A 26,374-nucleotide genomic window follows, 5' to 3' on the forward strand; every position below is an offset into this window, starting at 1 on the left:
CTTTGTACAGTCACTCCTCTTTGCACCCTCTTTCTCCCCTGGAAGAGAGACTGCGATCTGGTTGCCTTGGCGACCCTGGCAGGTTTAAATGAGTAGCTGCACTTAAAATGGTTGCTTGCATCAAAGTGCATTGATGTTTTAATCTGTGTAGCCTTTAAAAAAAATGAAAATGCATTCTAGTCTTCATTGCTCAGAATTATGATCAGATTGAAGCACTCTTGTGCTGGCTCTAAGTGCCCACCAAGGCTTTCAGTACAATTCTGATGATGAGGAGTCTCTTTGTTTCTTTTGGGAGACGGGGATGTTGGAAAAACTGGTTTCAGGACAAGGGCAGGTTAGGTTGAGGCAGTAGCACTGATTAGAGGCCTTAGAATGAATTAAACTGAGAGCTGTCAGTCAAAATAGACTTTCAAGACCAAGTTTATCCATCTATTTTTGCCAGTTTTTCTTTTTTTCCCTTTTTTTGGGTAAGCAAAAAAAATACAAAAATGTTTCTGTGTTCACGTTATACTATTGTCCATGTGTCTAGCTGTTGCAATGGTTATCAGGGTGAGCTATGTGGGCCATCATACACAGCACCTTTTTGATGAGTTTATCTGCTAAGGAAAACTTTGGTTCCTTCAAATCCACTGACTACGGAGTCCTCCCAAATCCCATAGAGATCAGATAACCTGGAATCATTGATGGTAAGAAAGTGCTAGTGTATTGAGAGAAGCTTCAACCTTCTTTAATGACTTCCTCTCAACATTCCTGCTGCTATAAAAAGTGCTGACCTGTTGAGGCGCCTGAAATACATTAAACAAATCTGTTTGGAGTTGCACTCACTGAATCTGGCTGAGCTGAGCCATACATTTGATTCAGCTGAAGATTTAACTCGAAGAAAAAAATATGTTTCTTGTGCTCTTTAGCTGTTATAAGTTATTACCTCATATATCACAACAATGGCATCATATTAGTAAGAGTTTTTATGAAGCCAGGGTCAGAATCAGACTGATAAATGTTATGAATATTTAGCACGTATCACATTATTTATTTATTTAAGAGTTAGGTAGAAATAACTGTAACCTTGGCCTTGATGTTTTTCCACAGGAAAGTGCCTTTATATAAAGGCATGCCATTTACATGCTACTTTGCAAGCTCACATCCCTGATCTGTTGCTTTGGTGCCATTTTTAAATGTCTTCCTTCTTCCTTCATGATGCCATACTCACAATTGGGAATCTTGTTGTGGAAATGCTGATATCAAAGAAGGCAAACAAAGCCATTCACTTTGCCCTTTGTCTAAATAGCTGGATCAGAGAGGGAAGGCAGTCATGTTTCCAACATGTCTACGTTACCTATAATGCCCTGGGTATCTTGTGTTCTTAGTTCCAAAACAGTCTGCTTAGTGAACCAGGAAGTATGCCATTAAACATTATCATGCCTTTGTGCAGAGACATCATGTGGTCCTGGGAAAAAGAGCCCATGATTTTGAGGGGGGGAGGGGCGGGGCATGAGAGAGGGGGACAGTGAAAGAAGTCAGTTTAGGCATAGCTTGCTCTCCATAGAATCAGGTTGCACGGTGGTGATTATTAGATCCAAGGCAGCATGTTTCTAAGCGGTAATCAACTTGTGCAGGTGTTAGAGCTTTGACTCATCCGAGGAAAACAAACATTTTTTAGGACTAATATTTAATAGTTGCCCAAATTGATAGAGTGCTTTTTAAAGTTTCTTTTCATCATCCCTAACATTTTACTGGAAACTAGTTATGATGTATATTTCACTTAGATGCCTGAATGGCCATCTCCTCATTTTGTTTGTTTTTTGGGGAACCCCCCCTCCCCCAAAGACTAATATTAGTGAAGGGTTCCATTGTTTATACACTAATTCAGCAATTGTCTGGTGTTTTGTGGACTTGATGCAATTACATAACAATTCAAGGTATAATTTCTTTTTGTGACTCTCTCCAAGTAATTGGAAGTTCTGTTAGCATTGCTAGAGTCAATTTATTTTTTAGTCACAGTGCTTAATGTATAATCCCAACATCCATGTGATTAGGGGTTTTTTTCCTAATGTTTTTGTGTTTCACCATGGTATTTCTGTGACCCTTTTTACATGATGGCACACTTATTTTTAAATGCAGTTGTACTAATAATGCTAGCAGGAGGAAGCCATTTAAAGTTAACCTTGCTGTTATTGTTGATTATGTTTGGATTGGCTGGCCAGTTGCATAAAAGCTGTTTTGGTCATGTCTGTATAGTAGTGTATCTCTCTCTCAATGCCCATTGTGAGCAAGAGCAATCCAGGGTCACTGCCCTTTAAACACTGCCAGTCAGATCTCAGGAGGGAGAAGATATGTTAGAACTGCCAGCGCTGAGAAAATGTGGCTAAGGAAGCAAACAGTCTTCAATTGTTCTTCATTTTAACTTTTTCCTGTAGAATTCAGTGTCACGAAAGAGCAATTTTACTTCCTTTCAAAAAAGCTAGCCTTTTTTTAATGGAGGAGCCCTTGATGCATAAGTTAACTGTCTACAGCATATACTTCAAATACCCAGAAATATTACTACGTTATTGATAGCATAATGTAAGCTTACTATTTCTTAAAATTACTGAAGGATGTGTTTTCTTGGAAGCAATCCCTTGCACATCATTTAGGGTGGTTTCCCAAACTTTGAAGAATGCAGGAGCATGAGATTGGCAGAGGAACTTAAAAGGTTTTTGCACGTCAGCTATTTTTTTCCTATGAATGGCCTTAATAAAAATGTATTGCTCGTGTGTTATGAAGGTTTATGTGTACATCTTGCAACGCAATGTAAGCATAGTTATATCATTCTAATTCCATTGAAATTAATGGGTTTAGAAGGCTGTAACTCTAGCAGAATGGCACTGTTGGTAATTTTTTTCTTTTTTAAAATAACGTCACCAAGTTGATGGTCAGTTATGGTAATCAAGAATTGCAAACCTATTAATCAAATGCATACATGGTTACATCAAAACTCTAAAAGATAAGTGTTCTTTGTGTTCATATGTGCAGTTTTTCTGTCCTGGAATTCTTATCTTGTTGTAGGTTTGTAACATTTTTCCAAGGACATGCCAGACTAATACTTGTTGAGAATCTGAATATTAATAAGTTAATGGGATACACTGGGACATCCAATAAGACCGTTCAACATATTTTCATTACAGTTTCATAGAGGAGTGAAAAGGTATCAAAATAGTAGAAGAACTATTTATAAGCGAATATGTGTGTGTGATATATAAATATTACAAATAAATACCTTGGATAGAATTTGAAATACAAGTCAGTCTTTTTGATCTCCTTAGATGGTACTAGACAAGAAGAAGCAGAAGGTGAACTTAGTGAGGAAGAACACTGGTTTGGGAACTCTTCAGAAACCCCATCAGAAGCATCCTATGGAGAAGTTCAGGAGAACTTCAAATTATCCTTTGAGGATAGGATCCAAGAACAATCTACATCTCCAGACACTTCCTTGGGGAGTGCAACTCCTAGCAATAACACACTGGAGCTGGCAGCAGTTGAGAATGATGCTATAAGGGATGTGCTGCAGAATAAGGAACACCTATCCCCTGGTGTGTCTTCCATTTGTGAAGATGACACTCCTGGCTCCAACAAGCCACTTAGTAGTAACCTGAGACGTCTGCTGGAGGCTGGTTCTCTCAAGCTAGACACTAGTGTCCCAGTTAACGGCAGGGTTGAGTCCCCTGTAAATCTTGCCTCAAATATCTCCTTTTCACCTACGCATCATGCTCAGCAGCTAAGTGTCCTTGCTAGAAAGCTTGCTGAGAAACAGGAACAAAACGACCAATATGGTGGAAACAATAGCCGCTTTATATGGAATCAAGGCAAATGGTTGCCCAACTCAGCACCCTCCTGTAGTTTGTCTCCCGATTCAGCTATTCTAAAATTGAAAGCCGCAGCCAACGCAGTTCTTCAGGACAAGTCACTTTCCCGGACTGAAGACCCTATAAGGTTTGAATCCTTTTCTTCACCGTTCAGTTCACAGTCGGCAAGCTCCACCTTAGCTGCATTATCAAAGAAAGTCAGTGAAAGAAGCATGACTCCTGGGCAGGACCACCCACCGCCAGCTAGTTCTTTTCTTTCTCTCGCCTCAATGACTTCTTCAGCAGCTTTACTCAAGGAGGTCGCTGCAAGAGCTGCAGGCAGTCTGTTGGTGGAGAAGAAAAAGTCACTGGTTGCGGACGATCCCCTGCAGCTTTCAGACATGAAGCAAGAGAAAGTAACTCCACCACAGTCTTTGGAATTGTTGTTACTCCCGGCCCCTAAAGGAAGGGCTTCTAAAAATACCAATCCAGGTATGAGTTACCATTTTGCTACAGATTGTGATTATTTTACTCCTCTTCAGTTCTAAAGTGTTTCCACTTATTAAGAAAAAAGGAATTAAGCAGACATTGTTTTTTTTAATGCTATATAAGATTGACCAGAACTTCTTGTGTTTGAAAGATGACGAGTTATCAGCATGATTCTTTCTGTAATCCAAATGTATTTCCCACGGAAGATTTGGAACAGGTCCCTATAAGAAGTTTTTGATGGGGGAGATTGTTTGAAGGGAGGTTTGTGATATTACTGAATGTCTCCCCGCCCCCCTCGAATTTTGAATTGGGATACATCTTAGACATTCTGCTGCTGTTATAAATTCACTCTGTGGAACATGTGCCCTAACTGAAACCTTGTTTTGTAATGATTCTGTATAAAAGTATACACGTCTTTGAGAATTTACAGGCAATAGTCAGTCACCTTCCGATAGCCCTAGTCAGTTCAGTACCCAGGACAGGATCTGTATATCCACCTACTTCCTGTCCAGACACCCCTTTCCTTCTGCTCCCACCTCCCCTGTGCCTCTATCATTGTTTTCCACAAACTCTTTTCTGTTTTGTTCCTCTCCAAGTTTGTGTGCTTTTTCTCCCAAACGATGCAGGTATTACTGCTTCTTCTCCTTCTTGCTTGCACTTCTTCAAATCAAAATCTACCCTCTTTTTGACTGAGATCCTCAAAGCAAAAAAACGGATGGTTTTGCTAGCAACTTCAGGGTGTGCTTTCCCTTGACTAGTTGGGCCTTAGCAATGGGATAAGAACTTCTGACCAACAGCATAACTATGGGGCCAGAGTATGTGCATAGAATCTGGATCTTAGCACATTCGTTCTGAGCTTTCTTTCAGGGATATTGGGATGAATGACCAGTTACTGTCTCTCAATTGAAACTGTCCCACAGGGTTGTTGTGAGGACAAAAAAGGGGAAGGGAGAACAAAGGGAGAACCCTACCCTGGTTTTTTTGAGGATATATGGGATAATAATGAGCAAGATAGATAGATGCCACACAGATACTGGAAAACAAAGAGGGTCAACCTTCCTCTTGACTTTATGATCAGACATAATACTGCCTATGCACTTTCTCTCACTTCTGTAAAACTAACTAAAATAAAGCTTTTTCCATTTTAGTAGAGTGGATGGTTGAGCATACAGAGGATATCTGATATTACCCAACAACAATGAATTATGTAGGTTTCTTGAGACTTCTAAATTGTATAGCTCAGTTGCTATAACCCAGGTCTTCAAATTGGCAAGGGAGTCTAATTTGCACAGTATGAAAATCAAGCAGATAATTGTGCTATTTTCTATCAGGTTTTTTTTTTAAAAAAGCTCCTGGCATGTTCCACAACAAGTTGGGGAAGGATCAACGAAATGCCCTTCTTAGTTGAGCAGTTGCTTGTGCTAGAAAACTGTGGTGTCTCTCATCAGTCCCATTTTTCTTTCCTGTCTGAGAACACAGCAAAGCTTATTGGGGAAGACTGTGGAGGACTGCTGTGCTGCTGCTTTTTATGCCCCATCAATAAATACTTAATGTAACGTGCAAGTAAAAGTTCCAAGAAGAAGATGGAGCTCTTTTTCTTCTCCTGAGCCATCTGTGCATCATCTGGGGGCGATTGCTTCAAATCTTTTGTTTCTGTGCTTTGGCATAGGAACCTCAGCAATCCTTTATTGATTGCCTTTAATGCAACATAAACAATAAGTATCCACAAGGCTATCACCACAACCACGTGGTATATTTTTGCTAATAAGTCAGTTTATAAATGGAAATTTACAATAAATCATGTGTTTTCATACACTTCATATGTACATTTCATCATCCAATATTACATCATATCAGAGATAAGTGCTTAATTTTACATAAACTATTTTCAGTTGTAAGCAATTCAAATCTTTTTCAGTTACAAGGAATTCAAAATTATGAAAATGTGAGGTGGGGCTTCAAATATTTAAACATGGCTATCATGTCACCCCTTAACCTATGCTTCTCTAGACTAAACATCCCTAGCTCCCTAAGCCTCTCTTCGTAGGGCATGGACTCCAGACCCTTTACCATTTTGGTTGCCCTCCTCTGGACCCGCTCTAGCCAGTCAATATCCTTCCTGAGCTAGGGTGCCTAGAACTGTACACAATATTCCAGGTGAGGTCAAACCAATGAAGAACAGAGAGGTACAATTACATCCCTCGATCTTGAAACTATACTCCTATTGATACAACCCAGAATCGCATTTACTTTCTTGGCGCCGCATCTCACTGCTGACTCATATTTAGCTTATGGTCTGCTAAGACTCCCAGATCCCATTTGCATGTAGTGTTGTCAAGCCAGGTGTCACCCATCCTATATCTGTGCATTTCATTTTTTCTGCCTAAGTGTAGTATCTTACATTTATCTCTGTTGAAACTCATTTTGTTTGTTTTGGCCCAGCTGTCTAATCTGTCTAGGCCATTTTGAATTCTGACTCTGTCCTCTAGCTACCCCTCCTAATTCAGTGACATCTGCAAATTTTATTAGCAAGCCCTCTATTCCATTATCCAAGTCGTTGATAAAAATATTGAATAGCATTGGGCCCAGGACAGAACCCTGTGGCACCCCACTAGTCACTTCTTTTCAGGATGAAGATGAGCCATTAATTAGCACCCTTTGAGTTCGATCAGACAACCAATTAGAAATCCATCTATTAGTAGCATTGTCTAGTCTATTTGGGGTGGTATAGTACATTCTGAGAGAAATGTTTAAGCTGAGTGGCATGTTGTTGTTCCAGTTATAGATTTTTAAATGACAGAGACTCTTCCCCCCACTGCAATTGGTCCTTCCTTCAAAAAGAAATATTACTTGGAATATTTGAAGTACTGATAATGGATATGGGTCCATGAAATGTATGGAGAATCCATTTTCGTCACTAATGTTAACACTTTGAGGACTTGATTTTTGAATATATTACACATCTGAAGGATTATTAGTCACATCACATGCACCACCATGCTGACCGCAGCTAATATCTTGACCAAGTTGATTCTGGAAAGCAAAGAACTGTTGTTATATTTGATACAGAGGGTTGTCTACATCCTGATCGTTTCTTTATCGTTCATCAGCTGTGTAATTAGGTAAAATATGAAATGGAATATTACCACTTCCCTTGCGTATATTGAGGTCACAGAGAGCCAGCGCAGTGGAATCATTAGTGATCAGTACTACGATCTGGGAAACTCACATTCAAATCACCTCTCAGGAAGCTCCCTGAATGTCTATGGCCTAGTTGCTGTCCTTCAATCAAAACTATCCCGCAGGGTTGTTGTGAGGATAAAAGGGGAAGGGAGAACACTGCCCTGAGTTTTTGGAGGAAGTGTGGGAAAATAATGAACTAGATAGATAAATGTCCACCCGTATCTTGGAAGACTTCTTTCTTACTTTATGATTGGACATAATACTGCTTATGCATTTTCCGTCATGTCTGTAAAACTACAAGCACTAATTTTTATAATCAAAGTTAAGAATGTGGGCCATCCAATGCCCTACGGTCTTTGGGTTGCATACCAAGAATCTGGGGAGGAAATCTAACTATCCAGTCCATTTGGCAACCCAATTAGCCAATCTACTTCTAATATCTCAGTTTTGGCTAGCCATAAATTGCCTTCTAGCCTGGTTGAAAATCTCTGAATACCAAAAATGTATGATATCAACTTTGCCATTTAAAGACGCTTCAGTCTGTTTACGGAGCTTAAGATTTAAATCTCGGAGACATTGGTTTCTTGAAAATGGAATATCTGCTTATATTCCAGTGAGAACACAGCACACGCTCATTTGCTGTGAATTTGGTTGACTTCGCTCTTGTTAAGGCATTCATCTGGTACATATAAATGCATGAGAAGCAGTTTGGGATTGTACCTATTGGTCATGCCCACGATGTCTTTACCTTCAAAGGTCTCATAGGTATGAAACAGAGGCTGTTTCCGCACGGGTGGAATACAGTGTCCCAGGGATGCTAAAAACAGCGTCCCTGGGGAGGGGTTCGCACGGCCGCCGCCGCTACATCGCAGCAGCGGCCTCGCAACCCCCGAGCGGCGCGAAGCCGCTGTTTCCGAACCTTGCTCCCTGAGCGAGGTATTTCAGAAACAGCGGCTTCCAACCGCTGCCATGCGAACGGTAGCGGCTGGAAGGCGCCATTCCCCCCCCTTCCCTGAATGCCTACCTTGTCTCCTGGCTTCCGGCTTGTTGCAGAGGCCAGGGGACATGCCCCCCCGGCCTGTGACTCCAGAGCTGTCGCTCCAGCCTGCGGGGGCGTGTCCCCTGGCTTCTGCGTTGAGCTGGAAGCCAGGAGACAAGGTAGACGTTCGGCGACGGCGCAGCCTGTGTGAAGGCTGAGCCCCCACCTACCGCCCTCCTGGGACCGTCCATGCGAACGGTCCCGGGGGTGTGTGTTGGCATTGTTTATGCCGACTCACCCCCGCACCGTTGCGGTGCGGAAAGGACCTTCGGCACATTCCTGGATCTTCTATTTTCCAGGGTACTAGATCTATGTCTGGCTATCTGCATATGTTCTGGTTTGTGTGCCTAGTTTTTTTCTTCCAATTTCTGTATATTTTTTCCTCTAAAGTAATATGAAATTCAAAGATTTTTTTAAAAAAATCACTGATATCACCAGTGTTCTACTTTGATTGCTATAGATGGGATACAGCCAGCTTTTCTGCTGATGATAAAGGAATGAGGGGTCCCTATTGCCCACTAAAAAAGATTGTGCTGGGGATCATGAGGACCTGCATGGACAATACTGAAAAAGCTGACTGTGTTCAACCCAGGGTTGCCAACCTTCAGATGCTACCTGGAGATCTCCCAACAATGGAGATAGTGGCTTTTTTTGGGAATTGATGTGGGTGAGACTTGGTGATACTGTGGCATTATTCCTCTAGGCTACAAAGATCAGTTCCCCTGGAGAAAATTACTGCTTTGGTGTGTGGGGTACATGGCATGGTACCCCACTGAGGCTCCAAACCCCTTCTACCCCCAAATTTCCAGGAATTTCCAACCTGGAATTGGCAACCTTAGGTAAGAGCGGTAGACTCTGATCTGGAGAACCAGGTTTGATTCCCCACTCTTCCACATGAGCGGCAGACTATGATCTGTTGAACAGGATTTGTTTCCTGTTTCTACACATGATGCCTTCTGGGTGACCTTGGGCTAGTCACAGTTTTTCAGAACCATCTCAGCCCCATTTACTTCACAAGGTGTGTGTTGTGGGGAGAGGAAGGGAAAAGAGATTGTAAACCACCTTGAATCTCTTACTAGAGAGAAAGGCAGGGTATAAATCCAAATTCCTCTTCTTCTCTTCTGTCATTTAAATCTAAGTTTGAAAAATATAAATAGAGAAATAGGCGTGAAACTTGAAAAATCTAATCATATCCTATTCTGCTGGGCTAACACTGACACCTTATTCCCTTGAAAAAGGCTCCTGTATCAGCAGAAGGCTCCTTGTATAAAGACAATACAACTTCCTGTTATTGTTATCATTATCGTTATCATTGTCATTATTATCAAGAAAATAAACGTTCATGATTTAGAGCCATCCTGGGGGGGAAATCTTTTTAAAATTTTAAAAATTGCTTACATCTTTAGTGCTCTTATAAATTAGATCTCTATAGCTTAGTCAAGAAAAATGCTCTTTAAGTTTATGCAGTGCTAGCCACTTATATAATAATATATAAGTGGCTAGCATCATATAATAGGATGAATTTTCTAATATCCATAGCTTTTTGTGTTGGCTAGTGGGCAGTACGTAACAATAACAGTAGTGTTTGGCTGTCTTAAGTTTTCAGTTACTGTTTGAACTTTGAAGGGAATGTCCTTCAAGTAATGTAGTCTAAAGAAGTGAAGTTTGGTCTTGCAAGCCATGCCCAGACTAGCCAATGCTATCTGTAACATACACCACAAGCAAGGAGGACTAAAAAAATATGGCAGGCTAGATATAATGAAATAAAGAAATTGTTTAAAATGCAAAAAAGGTTTGAAACTAGTGGACAAACTCCTTCTTCATCTCCCAAATCACCCCATGGTAATTTGCTAGGAGAAACATCTTTTCTGGTTCACCTCTGGAGCACAGAAGCAAAATCTGCTGTCTATTCTCCAAATAAACTAGTATCTTTTGTTCAAGTTTGCACTGATCAAGTTCACACTGATCACGCTATCTATCACATTAAAGTCGCTTTGAGTAGAAAAGTGGGGAATCTGGTTCTCCAGATCAGGGTCCACCGCTCTTAACTACTACACTATGTTGGCTAAAAAAGAGCAAACCTTATGGCTCTGAGCTCTAAAAATTAATATATGTGTCTTCTCCCAAAAGGAAAGTAGGTAAGGAGAATCATGCTTGTCCTTAGTAGGCAACTATGAAACACCAGATTAAAATTAAGCCTTTTTGAAAACTCACAATTGGTACTTCTCTGGAAATATCCTACATAGAAATGTCATAGGACTTCTTCATTTTCCCTTTTGGCTTGAAAATAACTATTTAAAGGACAATGCAATGAATTAAAATCCTCCAGCTTTTTGAGGGGGGGGGGATTGTTTTTGAAACACGTGGAGCCCTCAGCGTGGGCCTGTGCTGCAAAGACTGAGAGCTTGCAGAAAGAGGCCGCTGTTATGCATCTTTTGAGTAGCAGAAAGCTGTAAGAAACCGAACTTAATATGGAAGCTGATTTATATTTACTATGAAAATAAATCTCACACATTCTTTTGATTCTTCTCATAGCCAGTTTTATGGTGCTCTGAACATAACATATTTCATTTTGTGAAGTTTTGTATGTTATTTTTCTAGACCTCTCACTCATTTAGGCATGAGCCCCGTTCAGTTGCCAATAAGATAAATGGGATTTCCCTCAAGAAATATATTGGCAGCATTTCTGTATCGGTGGGTAAAGAGTGGCTTCTCTGTTCTCCATTACATGATTAATTAGCTTCTCTCAACACTGCCATTACTCCACTTACCTCTGAGGGCTGCTTTGCGTGTTCCATAGAATCAGCAAGAGAAGACGCACCAGTGAGCTGCCATTCTCCTCACCCTGCTTCCAAGTCTGTAGAGCGCATATTAAGCCAAGTACAGAAGGGGGAAAAATGAACAGGAAATGGTGGAGGAAGGACCGGAGATGACTCATTATAGCCTGTTTTAGCTATCCTACATACCTGGTGTATTGTTCTGAGCACGCATAATAAGATAGGAAATTCTAACTCAAGAAGAAGGTGTGCTGTCACAGATGATATGCCATAGTGCAGGCTGGTACAATATGCCACCCTGTGGCACAAGCACAAAGTGAAAGTATTGGCAGAGTTAAAATAGTTCTAACTCTGTAGACTGTTTAATGCATGTATTTAATTAAAATAAAATGTCAAAATAAAATTTAATTTTCTAAATGTTTATGTTGTTTTCTCTTAATTGAAGCAGGTAAAAGATTGCAGGAGATTCCCAAGTTAATAAAAACTAGGGGGCTGGGCCCACCCAGGCCTGGCCTGAATTCCCCCGCCCCCCCCCCCCCATGGCAATGGGATTTTAACTGGTGGGCCACATCTGAATGTTAGTAGTTAATGTGTATCACATAGAGTTCTGTTGTAGCTACATTAACTCAAGCCTTTCTCTGTTCTTTCAAAGTTATCTCTAGACTCATGTACAGTGAAGGCATACTTTTCCCCTTCTAGGGCAACTACCACAGGGTCCTTGTTATGGAAGTTCTAGATGAACAGGTTCCAAAACATACAATCCATTCAGCAGTTGGTGGGCCTAATGGCGTTTACCACCTCAGTGGAGCCATATGCCAGACTTTTCAGGCAGCCAGTCCAAAATTGGTTGGTCTGTAGCTACAACTCCCTTAGGATAGCCCCCGCTAAGTGGCTCTCAATTCCCAGATCCATTGGAGATCCCTCCAGTGGGGACAGCAGGGAGTGGCTTTTGGGGTAGACCACTGTGACGTTTACATCAGCACGGGAGCCTCTCTAATTGATGGGGAGTCCACTATGGGGAGCACCACGCATAAGATGCATGGTCAGCTGCAGAGAGCCATATCAGCCTTTTATTGCCCAGAGCCTTTTATTGCCCTTGTCTCATTTGTAGGAATGATACGGGGGGGGGGGGGGGGATCCTGATTGGAACAGACAATACCACCGCCAGGATTGACTGATGCAACGTGGGGCCATGCTGCCTCGGTCTTCTCCCAAAAGGAAAATAGTGCTCAACCAGGGGAATATGAAATAGAATATTCAGTAGGGAAAATTCAGTACAGAATAAATAAAGGGGTAGTACAGGAATACCTGGCTACTTCAAATGAATTCAGATCTCCAGGGCCTGAGAAGCTACATCCCATGGTATTCTTGCAAGCATGCTAGTAAAATGTGGGCTGGTCAGTGCTATGACTTCTGCAGCTTTGAAAAAAATCAGATACCCTTTCAGCAGTTATGGACGTAACTTCTTTTTCCACAGTAATAATAAACTTTCTCATAACAAGCGTAGGAGTTTGCAGTGTAATGTCAGGTGGTTGAACATCACTTGGTGGGCATAATCCTCTCTCCTTAGCACCTAAGACTTAATGTGATTATTATCCACTAAAATGATAAATTCCCAACAGACTCAGCATCCTTTACCTTGCCTTGAGAGCATATATTTCTATAATGACTGACAACTGTATTTCTGATCTGTCAGGTGCTGGGGGACGAGCCTTCCTGGAAGCAATGATCTTTGAACCAGCCTCTTAACTCTGGATCCTGGCATTGGCTTCATATGCTCTGCATATGCTCTGTCTAGTCTAGATGCAAAGAACATTATTCACAGGTTATAACAGTTAAACATGTTTCCAGGGATCCTGGTGGCTGGAATGAAGTGCTCCAAAACAGTTTTTTCCTCTTTGCAAGTCAGATCTTGTGAATCTTGTGTCCATGCAAGAGGTGTTCCTAGTCTATAGTGAGTGGATTTTATTCTGTATTCAGAATATATCCATGAAATGGGAATAGAAGAGTATCAGTTGGACTGTCTTCCTTTAACAAGTGGAGCCTCATTCAAATTGCTCCTTGAAACCAGTGGTTCTTAAGTACGCTCAGCACTGTCTGATCAGTCACGCTGAAAGCAGAGTTTTAGAGTTGAGTTGTGCTGTCTTTGGCTCAAATGGAGTCCTGCATCAAACCTATTGCATTAGACTTAATGTACTAACAAGCTGAGGAACAGCGCTGAAGAAACTGAATAATGACCCAAAAGATGCCATTGAACCTAAGGTGTCATCTGTGGTTTCCTTGAGACAGGACAAAATAATCTCAACAGCTGTGACTTCAAAATGTTACATTGCTGTGTTTGTCATGTTCATAATTCCAGCATGGTTTTCAGTCAAGAGCTGTGAATTACTTTGTACATCATTACTTGACTTTTCCAGGCATATTTCAGATGCTGAATAGAAAGCAGGAAAGTAAGCAGTGAGCACTTTCTGTACATTACATAGGTCAAACAGGAGGGAAATTAATGTGCTTAGCTAAAGCGCAGTAGCATCTTTTGCTGGTTGTCTACAGTAAGAACAGGAATCTGAAATGTATCTTCATCATCACTTTCTTTAGTAGGGAGGGAAGGGGCAGCCATAAGCGTTCTCTATGCCAAAATTTCTGCACTTAAAACCATGTTAATTCAGACATTACAGGAACTTACCAAGAGGGTGTCCCTGTGGAAGAAACACAGACGCTGATAGAGGGGGAAAAGCACAATGGCTTAATGGAGTTTTCTTTCTTTTCTTGTCCTTTACTCTAAGCCTCAGAAGAAGAAGGTGGGAAACCTTTCCAGTGCCCAATCTGTGGCCTAGTTATAAAAAGGAAGAGCTACTGGAAACGACACATGGTGATTCATACAGGCTTAAAAAGTCATCAGTGCCCTTTGTGTCCATTTCGCTGTGCGCGCAAGGACAATCTCAAATCACACATGAAGGTAAGGTCATTGGATTCTGACAGTGAAGAACTCTAGTGCATAAAGGTGCTGTTGAAAGTTTAAAATCCACCCCTAATAAAATCCAGCGTGTTTTTTCTGTAGTCTGTGTAAAAGTGCTGTGGATTCATTTTGACCAGCAGAGGGTCAGGCAGTAAAAGCAGCAGCCGTAGAGATATCTGCAGCAAATTCCTACCACATTTTGGCCACAGGCCAGTGAATCTGTTGGCCTGCATACAAGAGATTGCCTGTAGTTCCCTTTCCCCTATACTGCCCAGATTGTGGTTCTGTGGGATATGGGGCCTGTGCCCAAATAAACACGAGAAGTTTGACCGTGCATCGCTCTTCTGGATCACAGTCTTACTCCTCGATCTTAAACAAAGTTACACCCTTCTAGATCCATTTAAGTCAATGGACTTAGAAGGATCATCTCTGCTTAGGATTGCATGGTCAGTTTAGTGCAAGTAGGTGTCTGTCTATAAGGACAAAAATGCAGTTGTCTGTAATACAGTGTACTTGCAAGGAGAAAGCGGTCAGGATGGAAGCACTCCCGAATCATGTGCAGTGCAAGGCATACAGTGACAAAAAGAAGCTGAGATCTCATCTCTGTTGGCCACATGCGGCAAGGGAAGACAAAAGCCTGCCGCAGCAACGCTACGCAATCTCCCTTTGGTAAAAAAAACCACTATCCCCTTGCTAATGATGGTTGTGCTTTAGACCCTGTACAACTCAGCAATTTACAGTTATGGACTTTACATTCTATTTTATATTGCCAGTGATATTTCAGAGCCAGAGCAGATCTTAGACTTCCATGGGGTGTTGACAAGAATGCCAGCTCTGTGGTGTTTCATCCTCCTACCCAATGATATAACACCCAGCTGGTAGCTACACATTTTAAAGATTATCAGGACTATAAATTGAAAATGTGAAGGCCATTTATGCATGCGCTGTTTACCCCATGGCTGAGAAGCACTCAGTTCTCTAACTTTGCTTCACAGTGGGGTTTTCCTGTTTAGACCATCCCCGCCCCCTGATTTTTGCTTCCCTGACCCAGGCGATCTGCCATTTTGCTCATCCCCCCCCCCCCCATTTTTTTTTGTTGCTATGCTACTTCCATTTGAGAGGTCGGCTGCCATCTTTTTTGGTGAGGGGGGAGAGTAATCTTTTGCCTACCAATAGATTGCTGAAACAGCCTTGTTGATTTCATTGGGTTCATTAGTCTGCTGCTCCAGTGGTAGACTTTAAATGTGAAAATAAAAAAAAGAGACGCCAGCAGGGAAACCTGCCCCCAAATTTTGATCATCTGGAAATGGTGGTCAGTGGAGTGAGAGGAGCTACTGCAGGGTGGGCAGGGATGTCAGGAGTGGAGAAACCCAAGGAGGGGGAAACACAGGCATAACTGAGAAGTGCAAATCTGAAGTGAATGTGCGCTCAAGGCAAAGGAGAGCCCCCCTTTTGTAAATGGGTCGAAGATTCTGAGATCAAGAGATTTATTTAGAAGTTAAATGTGCTTAGAAATGATGTTTGTGTTGTGATCACTGATTGATATGTCCAGGGACCCCTCCCCAGACTCTCACTTGCCACCCCTCTGAACAACCCTCCCAGCCTGAAGGAATACTCACCCCCGGGAGGCAGGAGACTTATGGCAGAAGGGCAATGGCAATAGGGGCTGCTCTGCCATGGGAGTCACAGCTACGGGAGGCTGATGTTCTCCTGGTGCCAGGGCAGTGGGGGGAGGTTGGCAGAAGTACTTTGCAACCAGCGCAGCTGCTTGGGGCATCCCCAAGCAAGCAGGAGGTTGGTGAGGACCGGAGTGAGTCGAGGCGAAACTTTAGCCAATGCCAGCGCCCAGGGCCTGCCCAGGCAGATGGGAAGCTGGTGAGGGCCAGAGCAGTCCAGCACTGGAGCCTGTTGCGGTTGACTGGCTTCTGAGCTCAGAGGCAGGATGGCAATAGAGCTTGGCAGGATCTGGAGGTGAGCCAGACACCAGCGCCCAAGGCTAGGGAAAGCTGGCACATCCAGCAGATGGCTGGGAAGGGAGATTGGGCCCAACCTAGTGGGCAGTTGCCGAGCACACAGGCATCTGTGGGCATGTCTCCAAGGGAAGGAAGGGGACGGGGTTTATGGGGAATTGGCAGAGAGGCTGGGTTGGAAATAGGAAATGGATAAGAGTCCGACAGGCCTTGATGGCCGGGGAGGAGCTGGCTGTTGGCCATAAACCAGGGCTGAGACTGCTTTGAGGGATCCAGCCCATGTCTAAGGCCAAAGGAAGGACCTGACGGCCATGATGAATGAGAACAAAATGGGGGCAGCAGCACAATATTCAGGTTAGGTAGAATATACTAATCCGTTAGAATAAAAATAGAAACTTTATAGGAAAACATTTGCTTTTGGAATTGAATTGAGAAGCAGCATCCTTGCAGTGGCATCTCTTAGCAAGTGGCATCTATGTTCATTTTGCCTCCAAATTAAGAAGAATCACAAATCCTTAGCCTTTACCTTTGCTTTAATGTTTTACTGTTTAAACGTTTATTACCCTCATTATGATTGTGATTTTATTATTCTTATGATCGTTGATTGTATAGAATCTGATATTGATTGTTATTGTTTAACTATGTGTGTAAGCCGCCCTGAACCTGACCTCAGGCTGGGAAAGGGCAGGAGAGCAGATTTAAATAATAAATAAATAAATAGAAACAAAACCCTTATTGTGAAATTGTCATGTAAATTGTATTGTATTGTAAATTGTCGTGCCATTTTGAGCTCGTAATACTGACCTCTTCTCATAAGGCCTTTGAGATTTGAAAGCTCAAAGAATTCTGTGGCTTAAATTTAGCTGAAATGGGGAAAAAATTGGAGAATCTTTGGGATTGTGCACTCCCTCTCTCCTGCTTTCACACTTAGCAGTCAAATGACTTGCACACAGTTTTGTATCATGGTAGCTGATCCCAATAAAGGTGTTATGTGGACAGTAATCAAAGGAGAGAATTCCAGATTTGCAGCAAGCAGAGAACTTAGCTGTCACATCCAAACCCACAGACAATAGCTTTCATTGTTTCTTACCAGCCAGGATTCCACAACAAATTAACTAGGTAGCCAATCCAAGATTCCCTGGGGTTATTCCATAGCACAATTAACGGTGAAACAATTCCTGTAAGGATGCAGGAGGTGGCATCAACCCACAGAATGTATGTATACCATTTGTCTGAAAACTTTATTTTTTTAATTGTTGACAATTGAACCAGGTTCACCAACACCAGGATCGGGGAGAGACCTTTCAGTGTCAGCTTTGCCCGTTTACCTCGTCTCGCCACTTCAGCCTGAAACTCCACATGCGTTGCCATCAACACTTCCTGAGGACAGAAGCCAAAGTGAAGGAAGAGATCCAAGAAACGGATGTCAAGATGTCACCTCAGCTAAATGATGACTCCAGGATGGGACAGCAGGGGGAGGGGGCGGCTGACAGTGCAGGGATTGCTGCTACATCAAGAACACCTGAGAAAAGTGGACAAACAGGTGCTGCCATCCCACCTCTGCTGGTGAAAGAAGAGCCCAAAGATGATAACAGCACTCCTTCACCATCATTTGCTCTTAGTGTTGTTGATAGACTTGGCAACAATACAAAGCTAAAAGACTCCATTGACTTTGTGACCAACACAGCGTCAGCACTTTTTAGCCAGGACATTTCTGTCAAAATGGCATCTGATTTTCTCATGAAGCTCTCAGGTGAGTGGGCAGCATCTCCTTTTCTTCCTAACATCATGCCTATTTGTGTGCATAGCTTCCAAAACTCTTGTGGACTGATCATTTATGCAGAAAAGAATGGAGGTTGGAATCAGAGAATAGCAGTGTGTGAAGGATCCTGAAGGGCTTTTCCCCCAACAGCTCTTGCGGTGTTTTGTGAAGCAGGTATCCACAGTATTCCTGCGTCTTCATTTTGCAGATCTGGGCTTGCAGGAGGATTCAGATTAACGCTTGACCTAGATCTGAGGTCCAGATTCATTACTGGGGGGAAATAACCAGTTGTCTCAGGGGTCCCCAACTTTTTTTTTTTTGAGCCTGTGGGCACATTAGGAATTCTGAAATGGCATAGTGGGCACATCAACAAAATTTCCACCACAACAACATGACTCCTGCAAGAGGTGGAGCCAGCCTCAAAATGCAACAGCTTAACTTCAGTAATACCATATAACAGAAGCGTAGCAAGGGGGGAAAGCACCCGGTGCACTGGTGTGTCCTCCGTCCCACCCCAGAACACCCCTGCCACACTCCCACAGGGGCATGTGCTTGGTGCCTTGCGGCCATCCCCACCCCTTGGAGCTATGCCTCTGCCATATAGATCCTTGTGCTGTGGTAGCAGCTGCTGTCAAAGCAACATTTAATAAAATCTGCATAGTGCTGGCAAAAGCCCTACCTGGCCCCGCCCACTTCCTAAAAACACTTGGCAGGTGCCAGAAAAGCTGTCAGTGTTGGGGACCTGTGCATTCTCTGATGATAAATGCACAGATGCCGTTTTTTAAAGGATATGGTTATATCCTACTCCTCTGCTCAGCTCACAGAAGTGCATTCGTCCAGCAGAAGCACCTTCCTCTCATGCAAAGGGCACTTCTTGTGATGGAGAAGGATCGTCTGCACTGGAGGAATGTGCTGCTGTTAGCTAAGCAGCGTGGTGGGACATAGCTCTTTTTTGCTAGTACTTTACACCCGAAGGAATGTACCAGGCCTACAAATGGGGTTTCATCAATTCTTTGAACACGGTGGAGACATGGGAGTATATTTACTTGTCTGGTGACTATGTTTGGTTATCCAGACTAGCCCATTACCATGTTACAAGGTTATACTGATGAAGAAGCAGTTGGGAGAACTTACAAGAAATATGTAATAGGTGTGTGCCTGTAGGTATTTCTTCATTTTACTTATTTAAAATATATCTTGCTGATCCTGTTTAACCTGGGGTGGCTTTCAATCATGACTGTAGGCCAAGCAACACAATTAAAACTAAATATAAAGTTACAATTTTAAAAAATTCACAAAATCCCCAAAATGAGCAACACAATAGCAAATTTATTGCATGACATAAAAGAATGAATCCAGTAAGCATAAAACACACCCACATATATGTGAGCCCCTGCCCATATATTGATAGCTCCAATTGTAAATACTGTTTTCTTTTAGTGCATAAACTTTGGGTCACTTTAATTATGGACAGTCTCTCACAAGAAGTCTGGATCTCAAATGAGAGACAAAAAGCTCTTTTTTGCATGGTTAGTGTGAACAGTAGTTTTGTATCTCTTCCTACTGCCCCACTGAGAACAGAGGAGAAATTCAAGTGAAATAAAACCAATCTGCTAACCTAAAGAGAGAAGGGGGGGGGGGGGTTGGGGGCTCCAAGATTCATGATATAATTTTTATTATTACAATGTATGGATTTGTATCCAAAAAGCAATTTAAAAACTGAGCATTTAACTCCAATATATTTAGTTCCACCACCTCCAGTCCCTCTCAGAATGCAAAACTTGATGATACAAAGGGTGCCAGTAAACTTGAAGAAAAATGTCCTGGCCCTTTAACAGAGTCTTAATATGTGAGAACAGGCAGCTGAAGTTTTTCATGACATGGAGATGAAGAACATCACCTGGTAAATAACATCTCATTGCAATTCTGCCGAAAGAACGGGATTTTCCCTCTTGGCAACCCTAGACAACACACAACTACCTGGAAAGAATAAACCTCATCTCAGTGTTAGTATAGCAAAATTAGGATGGTTATTAAATTTTCTGAGTTTTAAACTTGAGGTTTGGAAACGTGGAAGCAAACGTGGTCTGTCCTACATGGCACTGACAATCCTTAGCATAATTAACAAATGACACTTCACTCTCTGGAGAGTGACAGTGCCCTTTTAAGTGGAGATTAATTGGTCACCGACTTCCTTTAAGTGGAATGTGAGTTGCATTTCAGTAAATGTCGTCATTGGCAGGTGAGCCAGAGGATCAGCAGTGCCTTAATGGCATTGCTTAGTGATATGTTAGTCATGCCTTTTGGATTGGCTTATTGTCTTCGTCTGCCCCAGATGTTTGTACTTTGCAGGGACTGCAAAAACTGTAATCTACAGATACAAGAACAGGGAGAAATGTTGTGGAGGGAAGTTGGCAAGAAAACAATCTGAATGGAGGCAGTTCGGAAGCAGTCAAAAGGATGAATAGCAAGTTGCTTCTGCTAGATTTCTAAATGCACTTCTCAGAGTCATTGATAAATGGTTTAGAATCAGAGCAGATTGGTATCCTCCACCACCACCCCACGAGCAAATTGGCACACACACACGCGCGCGCACACACACACACACACATACACACATACCCTCTGTTTAGCAATTACTGACTTGGGAAATAGTTATTTCTACCTAGGATTCTGACACCTTTCATAGCCAAGCCCATAAATGAAATCCATTTGTAATACTATTCTAACATTTTAGATAGGGGATGGTAGAAAGTGTTGGTAAGTTACAGCTGACTTATGGTGGCCCTAGAGAGTTTTCAAGGCAAAAGATGTTCACAGGTGGTTTGCCAAACCCTGCCTCTGCATAGCAACTCTGACCTTTGTCGGTGGTCTCACATCCAAATGCCAACCAGGGCCCATTCTTCTTAGCTTCTGATCTGACAGGATCCAGCTAGCCTGACCTATCCATGTCAGCATACAGTTTAGGTTACTGTGGTTCAAATAATATCATTCATTCACTCAGTAAATGTAGGCTTTGTCTTTAATGAACTGATGTTAAAGTCTTTATGGCCAAAACGGAGGTGAAAACATGTTGGGAGGGGTGGGCCCCTTGAAAACGGAATGTACCATCATGCCTGTAGTCTGTCTTTATTTACAACTGACAAGTAACGCTTTCATTTTTAGCAGGCAGAATTGCTAAGGCACAAATGGTCATTTTTCATGCAAAGAGGCCCATATGCTGATTTCATAGTGTCTTAACTAAAGGTTCTGGAACCTGGCTTGTGTGCACTGTTACCTAGCAACGTGTTATAAAGTCACTGAAGGAGTGAGATATATCTCTAAGATGAAAATGTAAACTTGGTAGATATGTCTATGCCACACGGGGAAAATACATTTAAAAAAGAAATTAAACCCATTGATCAGTGAGATGCGTATTCAGAATAACATGTTGACTTGTACATTTGACCAGCGCTGTGATGGTTACGGAGTTCTGGCCCATAAAGGGATGATGTTTTATTTAGTAGCTTGCTATATATTTACCAGCAACATTTTCTGAAAACATCTCTATTAAAATATGTACTGAAACTGAGTAGGAGCATGAGCATAATTCTTCCCCCCCCCCCCCCCAGAAAATTAAACTCCTTTCTTCTCCTCCAACATCTTTTTGACCAAAATAGAAAATGGTACTATGAAGGGGGGAAAAAAGAATTGAAGGGCAATGAAAGATATGAAGAAGGGGGAAATGCCAGGGCTGCGTAGCTATATGTTAGATTAATACAATCTGCTTTTACTCCCCTTGCAGGCAGTAACCAAGGAGTCTATTGGATGGGCAAGTCCCCTCAGTTATTCTTTGAAAAAACTGCCTCTGTTGACACAAAAGCCTGCCAAAGGTCTAATATAAGGGTAGGCAATCTTGAGGGCTGAAAAAACACACCACATGAGGAGTTTGGTGTTCTGGTAAATAAAAAGAGCAGTTTGACAAGAGCTGTGCTCGGCCGCACTGGTTTTGTGGCATATTGTTATCATTTTTGTTATGTGGATTAAGGGACAAAGATAAGGCTACTTTAGACATGCCAGTATGCAACATCACTAGTTTTGCTTTTCACACAACACTTGGGAATGTGTTTTCAGTGACTGATGTTCAAAATATATCTGATCTGAAAATAAATTTGTGAGCAAGAGCTTACTTTCTATGTTTCACTTTTAAACTACTATACCCCAGTATTGAATTTGAAGCCAAGGCTGCCTCATGATTCTTCTTCCCAGCATGGTAGTGGTTAAGAGCCGCGGACTCTAATCTGGAGAACCGAGTTTGATTCCCTGTTCCTCCACATGAGCAGCAGACTCTAATCTGATGAACTGGTTTGTTTTCCCAGTCTTGCACATGAGGCCTGCTGGGTGACCTTGAGCTGGTCACAGTTCTCTCTGAACTCTCTCAGCCCCACCTTTCTCACAAGGTGTCTGTTGTGGGGGAGGGAAGGCAACTATAAGCAGCTTTGAGACACCTTAAAATTAGAGGAAAAGCGTGGTATAAAAACCAATTCTTCTTCCTACTTCTAGCCTGCCCTTCAGTCTCCTAGCTGCAGTTCGAGCCTATCCTTAAGAACATAAGAACATAAGAACTAGCCTGCTGGATCAGACCAGAGTCCATCTAGTCCAGCATTCTGCTACTCGCAGTGGCCCACCAGGTGCCTTTGGGAGCTCACATGCAGGATGTGAAAGCAATGGCCTTCTGCTGCTGCTGCTGCTCCTGAGCACCTGGTCTGCTAAGGCATTTGCAATCTGAGATCAAGGAGGATCAAGATTGGTAGCCATAAATTGACTTCTCCTCCATAAATCTGTCCAAGCCCTTTTTAAAGCTATCTAGGTTAGTGGCTATCACCACCTCCTGTGGCAGCATATTCAAAACACCAATCACATGAAGAAGTGTTTCCTTTTATTAGTCCTAATTCTTCCCCCCAGCATTTTCAATGAATGCCCCCTGGTTCTAGTATTGTGAGAAAGAGAGAAAAATTTCTCTCTGTCAACATTTTCTACCCCGTGCATAATTTTATAGACTTCAATCATATCCCCCCTCAGACGTCTCCTCTCCAAACCAAAGAGTCCTAAACGCTTGTGCCTTCTCCTCATAAGGAAGGTGCTCCAATCCTTCAATCATCCTCAAGGCCCTTCTCTGCACTTCTTTTTTTTTTCATTCCTTCGATATCCTTTTTGAGATGTGGTGACCAGAACTGAACACAGTACCTGGCAAGTGCGGTCGCATTCACTGCTTTTATATATGGGCATGACAATCCTTGCAGTTTTATTATCAACTCCTTTCCTAATGATCCCCAGCATAGAGTTTGTCCTTTTTTCACAGTTGCCATGCATTGACATTATATTCCCATGGAACTATCAACTAAGACGCCTAAATCCCTTTCCTGGTCTGTGACTGATAGCACTGACCCCTGTAGCGTAAAGTGTGAAGTTTGGATTTTTTGCCCCTATGTGCATCACTTTACATTTAGCCACATTGAACTGTGCATTTGCCATTTCTTAGCCCACTCTCACCCAATTTATCAAGGTCCCTTTGGAGCTCTTCAAGAATCCTTTGTGGTTCTTACCACCCTACATAATTTGGTATCATCTGCAAACTTAGCCACCACACTACCCGCGCCTACTTCCAGGTCATTTATGAATAATTTAAAGAGCACTCGACCCAAGGCGGGTCCTTGGGGGACACCACTCCTTACATCTCTCCATTGTGAGAACTTCCCATTTATACCCACCCTTTGTTTCCTGTTCCTCAACCAGTTTTTAATCCATAGGAGTGACTTCCCCTCTTATTCCTTCATTGCTGAGTTTTCTCAATGTCCCTGGTGAGGAACTTTGTCAAAAGCCTCTTGGAAATCCAAGTAGACAATGTCCACTGGTTCCCCCTCACCCACATCTCTGCTTACACCCTCAAAGAACTTCTAGTAAGTTTGTGAGACAGGATCTGCTCTCTACAAAAGCCATGCTGACTCTTCCTCAGCAGGTCTTGCTTTTTTCTAACATGTTTAATAATTTTATCTTTAATGATAGATTCTACTAATTTACCATGAACAGATCTCTAACTGATCGGCCTGTAATTTCCTGGCTCCCCCTTCGACCCTCTCTTAAAGACTGGTGTGACATTGGCCATCTTCCAGTCTTCAGGGATGGAGCCTGATTTCAGGGATAAGTTGCATATTAATGTGAGAACATCAGCAATTTCATGCTTGAGCTCTTTAAGAACTCTTGGATGAATGCAACCTGGGCCAGGGGATTTGGTAGCATTTAGTTTATCAATGGCTGCCAGAACTTCTTCCTTGTCCACCACTATCTTTTGCTAGTTCCTCGGATTCACCTCCTAAGAAGCTTGGTTCAGGTGCAGGAATTTTCCTCACCTCCTCTTGGGTGAAGACAGATGCAAAGAATTCATTCAGCTTCTCTGCAATCTCCCTGTCATCTTTTAGCACACCCTTTGTTCCTTCATCATCTAACGGGCCTACCGCTTCTCTTGCTGGCTTCCTGCTTTTGATGTACTTGAAGAACTGTTTGTTGCTAGTCTTGATGTTCTGAGCCATGCGCTCTCACATAACTTTTTTTTTGCCTCCCTTACAGCTAACTTGCTTCTCTTTTGCCACCATTTGTGTTCTCTCTGGTATTCTTCATCAGTTAAGTTGGACTTCCATTTTCTAAAAGACATCTTTTTTTTTTCCTAATAATTTCCTCAACCTCCCTTGTTAACCATGGTGGCTTTCTTTTGGACTGGGCGCTGCCTTTCCTAACCTGCAGAACACATTCCAGCTGAGCTTTTAAGACTGTGTTTTTAAATAACCTCCAAGCACCTTGGACATTTTTGACTCTCTTGGTTTTCCCTTTCAGCTTCCTCAAGACTATCCCCCTCATCTTTGAGAAATTTCCCTTTCTGAAGGCGAATGTAACTACATTAGTAGTTGTCACTTGTTCGCATGCAGAGATACTGAATCTGACAGCATTGTGGTCGCTGTTCCCTATCGGCTCAACTACACTGACTTCCCGCACCAGGTCCTGGGTCCCACATAGAATTAGATCTAGGATCACCTCTCCCCTGGTTGGTTCCTACAACCATCTGCCTCTAAGCCACAGTCATTTAGCATATCCAGGAATGTTCTCTCCTTACTATGACCTGAACATGCATTTTTCCTCCAGCTTATGTGGGGATAGTTAAAATCACTTCTTAATACCACGACATTATTTTGCTTTTGTTGGCCTCTCTAATTTCTTTTTCCATCTCAGAATCCTCTTGTGCACTCTTTTTTTTTGGTCAGGGGGACGAGCACATATTCCTACTGTTAAACTATGCTTCACCCCTGGTATTGATATCCACAGTGCTTCTGTAGAGGAATCAGCTCCCCCTGCATTGTCTATTTTATGTGACACTATGCTCTCTTTGATGCAGAGGGCCACCCCACCCCCAATACGCCCTGTCCTATCCTTCCTGTAGAGCCTGTAACCTGGGATAACAGCATCCCACTGGTTCTCCTCATTCCACCATGTCTCTGTGATGCCCACTATATCAATGTCCTCCTTCAAAACTCTAAATCCTGTGCCTCTACTTGTGGTAGGTCTAATGCTTTTACTATTAGCATAGAGACACTTTGTATACTCTGTCTCTGTCCCTGTACCCGGGATTTATGTGACTGCCCTCTAGCCTTTTGTAGACACTATCACTTATCATCACACATATGCTCCTCGCTTGTATGTGGTTGATTTAAAAAAAACCTCCCTCTCTGTCTGCATCCCCATGGACTCCCCAGACTCAACCTGTCACCTCAGCTCCTGCAGGTCGGCTTTCCCTCAAGGATCAGTTTAAAAAGCTGTTCTGCCACCTTTTTAACGTTGAGAGCCAGCAGCCTGGTTCCTCTTTGGTTAAGATGAAGCCCGTCCCTTTTGTACAGGCCTGCCTTATCCCAAAAGGTTCCCCAGTTCCTGACAAAGCTGAAACCCTCTGCCTTACACCACCTTCTCATCCACGCATTGATACCCTGTATCTCTGCTTGCCTAGCTCGCCCTGCGCGTGGAACAGGTAGCATTTCGGAGAATGCCACCTTGGGGGTCCTGGATTTTAACCTTTTTCCTAGCAGCCTAAATTTAGCTGCCAGAACCTCCCGGCTACATTTCCCAATGTCATTGGTACCAATGTGGACCACAACTGCTGACTCCACCCCAGCACTGTCTAACAGCCTATCTAGAGTCCCTTCTCTCCCCCGACCTTATTTCCAGGCACATGAGTTTCAGCTGAAGAAGAGGGTGGTGGGCCTAAAGGGCTTGAAGGCAACAGGGTACGGTTGCAGCCTACTAGTTTGAGGCACAGTCCGTATGCATCCTGATTCCACTGTCTCCCCAGATA

The 26,374-nt window shown here is 42.6% G+C and overlaps 1 protein-coding gene across 5 annotated transcripts in view; it reads left to right on the forward strand.

Annotated features, from left to right (window-relative positions):
• ZNF827 (zinc finger protein 827) overlaps nucleotides 1-26,374 on the forward strand; it is a 123,679-nt gene that overhangs the window by 27,293 nt on the left and 70,012 nt on the right. For all 5 annotated transcript variants that reach the window (XM_048509168.1, XM_048509169.1, XM_048509170.1 and 2 more), the window contains exons 2-4: nucleotides 3,303-4,313; nucleotides 14,093-14,265; nucleotides 17,508-17,988. In XM_048509168.1, the coding sequence (XP_048365125.1) occupies nucleotides 3,303-4,313; nucleotides 14,093-14,265; nucleotides 17,508-17,988 (1,665 nt within the window). The remainder of the gene's footprint in view (nucleotides 1-3,302; nucleotides 4,314-14,092; nucleotides 14,266-17,507; nucleotides 17,989-26,374) is intronic.

The sequence above is a fragment of the Sphaerodactylus townsendi genome, linkage group LG10 (genome assembly GCF_021028975.2).
Source record: "Sphaerodactylus townsendi isolate TG3544 linkage group LG10, MPM_Stown_v2.3, whole genome shotgun sequence".
Lineage (NCBI taxonomy): Eukaryota > Metazoa > Chordata > Lepidosauria > Squamata > Sphaerodactylidae > Sphaerodactylus > Sphaerodactylus townsendi.